Here is a 12,244-nt window from a genome sequence, read left to right as displayed (position 1 = left end):
AAACATGCTGCAAAACACTGCTGGAATAAAAATAAAACTTTCATATAACCCTGAATGCCACACACCCAGCACCACCAAACACTTATTGATAGCTTGAACATCTTAAATTCTCTTTTCAGCAATACTTTAATTTATTTAAATGAACATTTTGACTTCTTATTGTACGTCTATGTCAGATTTAACAAAAAGATTCAAACTTTACATTCTAATTGACATTCTAACAATTTTTAAAAAACAAATTGAAATAAGATTTGGAATGCAAATGGCTGCATATCTCAACCTGATATTAAACATAACATATATGTATAAAATATTACATAATATGACATACTGTAGTGATAAATACATTGTCAAAGAATTCAATATATCTAAATAAATTACAATAAAACTGCAAAACTAAAATCAAATATCAACAAAAAAGATTAAAACTATAAAAATAAAAGACCAAGAAAAGATACGTTTAAGACAACTTGTTGTAAGCTTGATTTACTCAATGTTTACTATGTATAGTGTATGTCGTCTGATCGCTGTATTGGGTGGTCTACCACTGACTGCAGCACCTTCAATAATGTTTCTTTTTCTTTATAATTAATACATTGAACTGCCCTCAAAGCAAGGAATATTTATAAGTCTCTAGTGTTCTTAGTTTATGAGTGTGAAAAACTCTTTTTAACAGTTTCACTTGGTTCCAGCATTTTTTAAATACAAAATGGGAACCAATTAGTAAAATTTTTTCTCTTAATTCATTCCCATTTTGTTTATAAAATGATTTTACTAAACCAAACGATTACAGTAATTAATTGAGCTATGGCGATTATTTGGTTTAGTATCAATGCATTGAGTTTCAGGAAGTTTATTATATATACAAATATTGTTAACTGAATATACAGTAGAGCGTCGTTTATCCAAAAGCTGGTTATCCAAAAGCATTCCAGTCAGCAAATTTAAATTTTTGCTAGTGTTGTGGCGTTGCAATCTTTGGCTAAGTCTTGGGCTACTCCAATATTTTTTTGTTTGTGTATGTGTTTTAGCTGGCAGCACTGGCACTTTTGTGTGGTGTTTTTCTGAGGACTGTGTGTCATACTGAATCAAACGTTTTTGATACTAGATCAACTTCTAAAGTATATATATATATATATATATGTATTTTTGGTTTTTATATTTTTCAATACATTTATTTTGTTTATAAAAAATAAAGAAACAAACAATTTTTAATGATACAATAGCCACGATTATTATTTTAAAAAGTTTACATTAGGCTTAACATCAACAAAAATTCAATGCAAAGCGACATGAAACCGAGAGAAAAATTTCAATGTGGGATAGGTTAATATATTTTTTCATACATAATCGGTTATCCGAAAAATAAGTTATTCGAACAACCTCAGTCCCCAATTGATTCGGATAAATGACGCTCTACTGTATTGTGTAAGAACTTTTAAACATAGATATACAGAGATGCAAACTTGAGAAAAGGGCCATCGGTGGCATAAGATCATATGTTATAACTGACAAGTGGGAGGGAGGTGAATGAAAAAGCAATTCCCCATCTATATAATACCTCTCATTTCTGATGCAATGTCATCACTTAAATTTTAAAATATTCATAAACTATCTTAAGTTTATTCTAAGTTAATAAGTTCTAATATTTTCAAATATCATTTGAAACAAATTGTAAAATTATAATGTTACTCAGAGGTTTTCCAATTGTTAAAAAATTTTCATGATGATTCATGGATTTCCTGAGCCACCATTTCTATTTTTTTTTTCTTCTGTGATGGAAAAATATGTCATGATAACTATAATTCAGAAATGGATAGCATGCCGATCGTTTAATAGTAGAAATTTCTTAACATATAGGCGTTAAAATACAAATGAATGTTGCTAGATCGACAAGCGCTTTCGACGATAATTATTTTCATCTTCGTCAGGTCGTTAAAAACGGTTAAAGTCGTTTTTTTTTTTAAATATGAATATCAAATTATTTCAACGGTATTAACGTTTTGGAATGAAAGCAACGGTAGAATGCAAGAAAATAAATTTAAATAAAAACACGCGCAATTATAATGCCCATGTGCTATAAACCTCCAAATTGTGGAGCTAGGTACGTTGTCTTAGGCAGTTATACAAATTAACCCACAAAGAGGGCAAATCAAGTGTGGGAGTGTTGCACAAATTTAGTATGTTGGTAAGGAAGGCTTCCCAAATATACACAAGGCTTCTGTTATTACAATGTCTTAGTATGACCACCTGACCCCACAACTGGGTGTGTTGGTGTTGCAACACCATTCTAGCGAGCTCAGTTTCACTCTTACCTGCCCTGATAGAACACTGATGTTCCGAAATATGATAAGACAACATTCTAATTGTTGTGCCAATATAGTGAATGCGACCACCTGACATATTTTCCAGTGGGATAGAATAAACCCCCGATCTTTCTACTGTGAAAGTAGGATCTCTGTCATTGGAAAGAAACCTCCTAAGACTTGGCCAAGGAGAAACTGGCAAAAAAGTGCATTTCACTTAAAAATATGGCAAATACGGACATTGACATGACCACAAAATGGTAGAGTGGGAAAGACTATTGTGGATTCTTTTGGGAGCTGTAGTGTAGTAGAGGGAAAAGTTCTTTTTACCTTATTTAAGATGTGCATAAACTTGGCAATAGTATAGCCCGCCTCATTTACTGCAGAGTGAATAACATTAAGCTCAATATCGATAGCAGCCTGGCTGGAAGATAACAGAAAGGCCCTTCTGATTAAAGGGGCAATTGCCGCATTAATGTTGCAAGTGGTATGCTGTAGCAGGAATTAGGAAAGGAACACCGTGAATTTGTGGAATACGGAGTATACTATAGTATCCTGGGACTTAGTAATTTTTAGATCCAAAAATGCAATTTCCCTTTCATTGTCTTTTTTTAAATGTAAAATAAACGATCATGAGAAAATCTTTGAAAGCAAGGAAATCTTCATGGGTGTCCTGCCAAGCTACTAGAATATCATAAACGTATCTAAGATATAACAGCAGATACACTATTGTGAAAAGAAAGCTAAAAACCTTGAATTCAATATTCCTCATGATCAACTCCGCTAAAACCGCTGAAAGTGGTAAGCCCATCAGGACTCCTTGCTGCTGTAGATATACTTTGCCCTTGAACTGAAAATAATTATTTTTGGAAATAAAAAGTAAAGCTTCGCATAACTCTAAAACTTCTTGCGCTGTAAAGCCCGTCTTGATTAGTAGCACATTAGCAAGCATAACAGCCTCAAACTGCAGTACTGAGGAGTAAAGAGCAACTACATCCAACTTGTAGAAACTATACTCATTTTGTGAAATGTCGTTTAGGACAGAAGGTATATGGGCCTTCACCATAATGGAGGAAGATGTAACCAAACAGGAAGGAGGTAGGAGACCACTTAATAACTTGGCCAGCACATTTTCAAGATGGAAGGCTGGATGGGTCCTTTTATTAACTAACAGTCTCAATGGCCAACCCTCCTTATGGGTTTTAACCTCGAAAAAAAGCCTGGGGCAAGCTACGTTGAACGAGGGATCGACACGCCCGGGAAGAGCAGAAACAGTTGGAAGAGATACTATTTCATTAACTTTTCTTAGGACAGTATATGTTGCATCAGATTGCAAAAGCACCGCATGAAAATGGCTGAAAAAGTCAGTGGCCCTGGTTACAAAATCTTCCTCTTTACATAAAACAAACTTTTTCTCTTTGTCCAAGATCAGGTGCCGTAAATTGTTCATTTCCAATTATCTTATAAGGCGGCTGTTGACAATTTCTGTTGGCAACCATGAATTGCTTTTGAGAAGTGAGCATAGAAACAATGGAAAGTTCCATGTTTGGGAACTTGATTGAGGCTTGACAACTCTTCAATACTGCCAGAAACGCAGGGATCATATCTGATGTGCAGGTACCACGTGGTGGAGGGATAAATTTAGGTCCTTTTAATGACCTGGCGAAGACAAAAATAATTATCATTAAAAGTGCATGTCGATCTAGCGACATTCATTCGTACTTTAACGCCTATATGTTAAGAAGTTTCTCCTATGTCATGATAACTTTAACCTACATATTTTATGTATNGTGGTGATTTCTTGTAACCGTGAATGAATCAAAAGACGAGATAAGATTAACGAGAGCATTTATTAGCTTACATACATCTGACGTGGATTTTACACATATTGCGAAATTATACCCCGACTTATGCGAATTCGACTTACGTGGTTATCACTCGGTCCCACCTATCGCGTAAGATCGGGGTATTACTGTATTTATTTATGAATCAATTATTTTATAACAGATTTTTAAAATAAATTTAAATTTCTCATTCAATAGAATAAAATTCATATAAATAATGGAATTCAAGACTTTGTCTATGCCATTCACACACTACACAGTCTTTTTCATTTGGGCTATTCTAGTGTGTCCAATCATGATGTCAAAAAAGTATATGTCATTTTTGATGTGTGAGTCACTTTTTGACAGGTTTTAGCATAATTGTGAAACTTTGGTCATGCACAGAAACCATTTTGAGACAGATCCTTAGCTGCTTGCAAATTGGAAGCACTCACTGTCTGTGGTCTGTACATTCCACGTTATTGGTATGAATTGCTGTTTGGTTTGAGATTCAGCACACTAGCAATTCTCAATGAACAAAGCACTAGCTAGCACCTGTATGTGTTGTTGCATTATTATACTTATTAAAAAGTATAAAAGATTGCTCCATAATTTTTACAGAGTTATCTGTAAGTCTGTAATTTACACATGAATTTCCTAGAAACTATAAAAGTTATAGTAGTTGGCATCTTTGCATACATATGAGGTCTGCTCAAAAAATAAGCGGACTGACGTCATAAAACAAAATGTACTTTATGTAGAAGTTATATATCTGGGTCCCCTTCAAAGTACTCTCCTTCCCAATGCACACACTCATCCCAACAGTGTTTCCACTTGTTGAAACAGTCCTAGTATGCTTCTTTTGTAATGTCCTTCAGTGCCTTCGTCGCATTTGCCTTAATTTCGAAAATCGTCTCAAATCTTCTCTCTTTTAAGGGTCTTTTGAGTTTGTGGAACAAAAATAAGTCACAAGGAGCAAGGTCAGGTGAGTAGGGGGGTGGGGAAGAACAGTGATCCAGTGTTTGGCCAAAAACTCACAAGTTCTGAGGACTGAATGAGCTGAAGCATTGTTGTGATAAAGAAACCAGTTGCCACTCCTCCACATTTCTGGCCTTTTACGATGGATGGCGTCCCTCATATGTTTCAGAACTTCAATGTAGTAAGTCTGGTTCACTGTGGAGCCTTGGGGGAGGAACTCGTGGTGAACAGAACCCTTAGCATCAAAGAAAACTGTCAGCATCACCTTGACATCAGATCCAACCTGACAAGCTTTTTCGGGTCTGGGGACATTTCACCCACCCACTGGGACAATTGGACCTTTGTTTCAATGTCATAACAATAAACCCATGATTCATCACCTGTTTCAAAGCAAGTCATTGTTCCATCAGGTCATTCATTCTGAAATCTGACAAATGAAAAAAATCACACTTCACTAAAAACCATGTAGCTAATCAATAAATAAAGATATCTGTAATCAGGAAACAGTTTTATCACCAGACAATCTGTACAAACCTAGCAACACCAAGCAGATTCCCCTGGAACCAACTGGAGCCGCGCAATTAAGTCTGCATATTTTTTGAACAGACTTCTTATACTAACAATGGATAAACAAAAAATAGTAATTTTAAGCACAATTCCTTCAATGTAGTCTGACATAGTACTTGGCATTACATTTATACCACAGAATAGTAATAATAGTAATAAAAATCAACCTCTACTTTTAGATTTTGATGATTTTTCATTATCTTCATTTCCAGAATTATCTTCACTTGAATTACCACATTTCCTAAAAAATAAAATCATATATTATAATTTCATAAATCACAATAATAATTTATTTCACTTTTCTTATATATGTACAAACAAAATTTATATATAAACAATATCTCAGATAATTTAATAAAATGCTTTTTGTCTACATCTAAAATTATTATGTTAGACAAAAGTTTTCTAAAGATATTCATCATCTAAGCATGACAGATCTAAAAACACAATATCAACTTTAGCCAAATATATCTAAAAATTATCCATAAGATAAAATACTTGGTAGTATAGTTGATCTAAGACTACAAGTAAAGCCTAGATTCCTTGAAAGGTCACCAGAAAATCTTTGAAATTCATTAAATAGCACATTTCAAAAATCTAATTTATTATCATCACACAATTTTAAATTTGCAAAAATTAATCTGCTATACACATTCTTTTCAATTAAAGTAAGACATATGAAATGCAGAATGTATTGAGTGGAATACTAAACAATATGTTACTTTTAGCTATTGTGAGAGTAGCCTGGGGTACAGGGTTGGTTTATTACTCCTGTATCACTTACTAGGCACAGATTAACTGAAATCTGTCTCCAAAGTTTCAAATCGAGAGATCCGATCTATAAAAGTTTCATAGGAGAGCGATAACCGCTAGTTGATCCGAACGGCGAAGTTCAGATGCTCGTCAGGACTGACACCAGTTTGTCAAATAAAACTCCGCGGAAAAACACGCGTGTGAGATCTGATTCGGATACAAAATTAAGAAACATTTTAATTAAAAACGAAATAATAAATTTAATAAAACAAGAAAATAAACTCATACAAAAATGTGGATAAACGAGAGACAGAACTACTACAAATAATATACAAATCGAGAGATAGCTATACTTATCTTATACCCAAGGCGCGATCGAGAGAGAGAGCTCACAAAATCGTTATAAAACATACAACCTGTTTCAGTGGTCGTTCGTCTTCTTCTCTGTAGGTAAGGGACACTTTGTAGATAAAGTTCATTTACTTCTTAACATGGGAGATCAATATGTGCACAAAATCAAAGTACAATTTTTAAGTGCAGACTCGGGACTTAATCTATGTGACTCGACTAAGGGCGTTGGTCATCAGGAGGAAAAACATATGGAGTTTGGACGCTTCCAGAACTGTCGCTGAACTCCCCGAATTCGGACAAATTTCCCTTATATTTCAGGATTTACGACCAATCATCTGCTAGAAACTCGTTCATGTGAACGGTTGAAAGGGGAATAAAAGAGGGGTAGATAGTTCCCATCTGAGCGAGATTTTTAGCGGATAAGGGAAAAACAGAGGATGTACGGACTTCCCTCAAAGGAAGTAACATCTGGTATCTATCTTTCCCACGTCCAAAACATTAGTTTTCTCACAAAAATGAAGTAATATTTTGTGACAATAATTTAACATATTTAATAGAAATTATTAATTTAGACCCAGGGCCTTTCGGGTCTCACACTATAGAATTTTCAAATTTCCAATTTTTTTTAGTGGAATATCATATTTGGAATAAACAATACAGAAGCATGTTTCTAAATTTAAGTTTTGAATTTTGACAAATTAATTCACTGGTAATCTAAATTTGTTTATTTCTCATTAAATTACAAATTATTTATAATTTAATTTTTGTCATTAATTAAAGTTAAGAATCGAATACATTTAGATTGCTACATTTAGCTGTTCAAAGTGTCAATCTTGAAATCCAGGAATTACAATTCAAGTTAAAATAATGGAATAAAAGACACCATTCCTGATCAAGCAATTCTGACAGCCATTCAAGACTCATATTTAATTAATCTGTGCTTAATTTTGTGTAAATGAATAATTTGTAAAGACACTGTGATGACTGTCACTCATCCCCTACTGGATGCAGTGAGCAAGTTATCTTGTTCTAATATCAAGATTAAAAATTTTCAGTTTTGAGATTAATCAAGCAATAATTGATAAACCAAAATTGTAAAACATCCTATCTCAAAAATATATAATGTAGGTTAACAGTTTAATAAAAATCATATACAGTTTTTACAAGATTGCATGCATAAAACAGCAATTTTCTGTTGTTTTTTCATGCATAATTATGCTGCATATAATTGCCATTCTTCAAATTTGACAATTCTGAAAAATCCTGTAATGTGTCTTCTCTGCAGGTGCCAAATTTCAGCATTGTAAGTTTAAACAAAGCATGATGTTGAGCTTATTAGATATTATTTAATTTTCAGAACAATGTCCTTGACAGGAAAGTTTGAAGAGCTCCCTATGAAAAGCCTTCAAACTTTTCACAACATGGACTAATGTGAAACAAGTTCAGCTGAAAACAAATGACAACCGGGCAGAGGTGTTTCTCAGAACTAGAAAATGATATTTTGGGGATGAAATAAACCTTAAGTTGATGAAGGTCATAGCGAGACAAGTGTTCCAAGTGATTTGCAGACAATGTATATATTTCATAGACCGTTCACAAAATGTAGATATTGGTTGATTATTGGCTAAATCTTAATTATTGATATTGGTCAATAACATAAAATTACTGACTGATAGTGATAAAACTAGCTAACAAAACATATTAAAAAAAAAAAATTAAATGCTCACTATAACACTGAAAATAATTTGACAATAAATAAATAAACTAAAATATTGAAATTTTGACAATCATCATTCAATACAAAAAATTTTGTCATAAAAATCATTAAATATGTATATGTATAAAAATGATATAATTGTAACAGTTCTATGAAGATATATGCAAATTAGTAATGATTTTGTCAATTTCTTAATAGTGTAAATTTATCAAATCTTGGCAGCATTTAAACTTTTAACTTAATCTATAATTTACTTTTTGTTTTAATCATGCAATTTATAACTTAATTCTAAAGATCAATAGTTTTTATAAATATTGTTACAGTATTAATTATAGTTTTTTTTATTATGTTTTAAATTAAACAAAATTAACATACAATTTAAAAATAATTTGACTAGCTAACAAAATCAAAATACAATTTTGTCAAACAAATAGGTTAGAAAATCTTTTAAAAACTTCAGTTAACAACCAATAATTTAATGTTGTGATAGAGTAAAATATATTGCCATAAAAGATAGTTTTTCTCTTCTCATATAGATTAAATGTATCTAATACATTAAAAAGTTTCATAAAAGCTCTTGAAAATAAGTTTGATAATAAATACTCACTCTTGTTTTTTGCTAGTACTGTGTTTGGAATCATCTAAACAAACAATTTCATCAGCTTCAACTTCAGCTTCAATATCAGATAAAGAACGATCATTTATAATAAATGAAACACCCGACTCAGAGTCACTTGAGTCTACCTAATAGAGTAATTATTATAAATGAATAAAACATATTTAAATCTAAAAATCTATATAAATAAAAACATAATTTCGTTTGTTCCTAATAGCTAATCTCCAAAAGTTCTTCTTCACCAATTGCTTTGAAATTTTCACACAATGTTCCATTCGAATACGGGCATGTTTTTATATAATATATATGTCGAAATTCCCTCTCCCGCGAGTTAATAATTAAAAAAGTTATTTTTTAATGAAATCTCATAACAGATGGTGCCATACACAATTTTAACTTTATACTAGCATGTCTTAGTTTTTCTTAAACAAATATTTTTTGCCTAGAAAATTATGAAATATTTAGCTATAAAAGTTTAAACATTAATTAAATTGTATTTACAATTCCATATTTTTTTGCTGACTATTGCCATATAGTTCAAGAGACATTTCTGAGAATGAAAGTTCAGTTTGAGACATTAAACTTAAAGGACTTACTTGAAAGAAAACACTGTCTTAACGACATTTTCTCACAATCCAACTATGTGGTAAATGTGGGGATACTACCACATACATTTTAATCAGAAAAATATTAGAATTATTTTTAAAGGTAATATTTTCAAAGGTAATTTGATGTTTAAAGAGGAATTAATCTATATAAATAAAAATATAATGTTCGTTTTTTCAAAATCTTAAATCTCCGAAAGTTCTTCACTGATTGCTTTGAAATTTTGACACAACATTGCATTCAAATTCATGTGTGTTTTTATATAATTTAGATGTTGAACTTCCCCCCATGGGAGAGAGGGATAGGATTGATTAAGGCTTACTGTGAAGAACTTGGTTTCTATTATACTATTTAAAATGCAATTTTTTGCATTTTTGATTGTGTTTAAATAGGGTACGTCAAGAGAATGTACACTAAGAAGGGATTTTTCAAAATTCCCCCATGAGGGAAGTGTTATCCATTTATAATAGATACATTTTGAACCACAGCAATGCATGGATGGGTCTGGTAGTATTTATAATAAATACTTTTCAACAAATTAGTGAAATATAGCAATTACAAAAAAATAATAAACACTATTTTAACTCAAAATCCATTTCATCTAACAAGCACTGTTATAAATAATGGATTAATTTCATTGTTATCTTGCTATATTACATTAATGAGCAAAATTAGCCTATACTTTGTATTAATAATAAGGTCTTAAACAGATCTGTTTGAAAAATGTGCAAAGTAAAACAAATTTCTTTTTTTGTATACAATGATACTTTCATCTTTACTACAAAATTTTTTTCAACCAAGCATTTCAAAACAACAAATGAAAAATAGAAAAAAAATTCAACATATATCCAGGAAAATTTATATAATTTTATTTTATTTATCTATAACAAANAGCCGCATATTTCGACGACATAATCTCATACTACCCATAACTCCCCTACCAAATCTGCGCAGATGTATTTGCAACGACCGGGACAGGCTAACCACTTTAGAGAAGTCAGGGGTTTACAAGATACACCTAGAAAATCCGGTAACGGGAAATATTACAAGTTACATAGGAGCAACAACAAGAATGCTCGCCTCCCGACTTGCTGAGCATCAAGATGACGTAGCCAAAGGAAGATGTTCCACTGAGCTCGCTAAAAAAGTTCTCGAGCAAGGCTACAACCCGTTATGGCCCAGAACGGAAATAATTAAATGCTGCAATAATCGAAGGCTTGTGTTTATCTGGGAAGCGCTTCTCACGGCCACTTCAGAAGCGTGCAATGTTCCCACCCTCGATCTACCCGGGGTGTGGATTGCCTTATATCGGCGCCTAAAACGCGAAACGCGCCTAACATCGTATCGCCAACGCGGTAGCATCTCCACGCATGCGCCGCTAACATCGTAATATAAAAATTCGAACATATCTAAAAATTATTTGCACGTTCTTAACGGAATTTCCGGACGCCTGTTTGATTTTAAATATTTTGTTCCTTTGGAATATTCTGCACGTTTGTCTCGTTAAAATTTTATTCTTTTCACCTGAAGACGACGATTATACATTCGTCGAAAGTGCTTGTGTTAATACTAAAGAAAATTTATTAACGCTGAACTCAGTGAATTTGTATTCATAAGTTATACGAACCTTGGCGTGAGTTTTTAAATTTATTTTCACTTAAAAATTATTAATCAAATTTATCTAATTTAGTCTTAATTAAAGTTAATTAATGTTTATATTTGCTTATATTATTATATATATAAGACAGCTAATCACAAAGACTCAGTATAAAACTTTCTTCACGTACCAATAAAAGACAATAGGCATATTTGACAGATATCGGTAGATAACAGGTCAATTAATTCACCTCATATTGTGTTACTGTACTCCATATTTTTCTTTCATTATTATTTAATAAAAATAAAGCTAAGATCTCAATACAATATTTCATTAAAATATTTGTCTTTCATTCTCATTCAGTATAATGCATTATTTTCATTACAAAATATATAGATACTTTGGAAGATAAATAATTATCTATAGTTTTCAGTAGAGAAATTAATTTGTTTCTTTGTCTTTGATATTAAATAAAAATTAGATGTCTGGAAGAAATAGAACAAACAGCACATACCATGATGAAATAAATGTAACTAACAAAATAATGCAGAATCCACTAAAATTCAGCAAAATTCACCTTATTGTAATAAAATGCACATTTTCTACATTTTTTAAATATCACTCTTTAATTTTCCAATTGTAATTTTATCTTCTGTTTTGCATTCTGTTGTAGTTAAACCTGATGATGACATTTTAAAAATGTTGAAAACATTCATTTTATTCCAGTAAAGTATATTTTATTAAATTTTAATGGTTTTTGTAGTGTTATTTTGTATTATATCCTGTTCTAAGTTAATTATGTAACTAACTTTGAGTGTTATAATTTGCAGAACTACAAGATATGAAAACAACCCAGAGATTTGAACTTAGTTTTCAAAAATCATGTAAGTACATTACTAGTTTTGCCATCCTTAATCTGAAATTATAATT

At 31.8% G+C, this 12,244-nt stretch overlaps 1 protein-coding gene across 1 annotated transcript in view; it reads right to left on the bottom strand.

Moving 5' to 3' along the window:
• LOC111615770 (transcriptional regulator ATRX homolog) overlaps positions 1–3,756 on the bottom strand; it is a 13,579-nt gene extending 9,823 nt beyond the window's left edge. The window contains exon 1 of the mRNA XM_023357209.1: positions 3,086–3,756. Within this exon, the coding sequence (XP_023212977.1) occupies positions 3,086–3,756 (671 nt within the window). The remainder of the gene's footprint in view (positions 1–3,085) is intronic.
• Between the last annotated feature and the right edge of the window lie 8,488 nt (positions 3,757–12,244).

Source organism: Centruroides sculpturatus, unplaced genomic scaffold (genome assembly GCF_000671375.1).
Source record: "Centruroides sculpturatus isolate CEXI.00-Female unplaced genomic scaffold, Cexi_2.0 scaffold2636, whole genome shotgun sequence".
In the NCBI taxonomy this organism is placed as follows: Eukaryota; Metazoa; Arthropoda; class Arachnida; order Scorpiones; family Buthidae; genus Centruroides; species Centruroides sculpturatus.
Note: the sequence above shows the minus strand (reverse complement) of the source record. Positions and strands in the feature narration are given on the sequence as shown.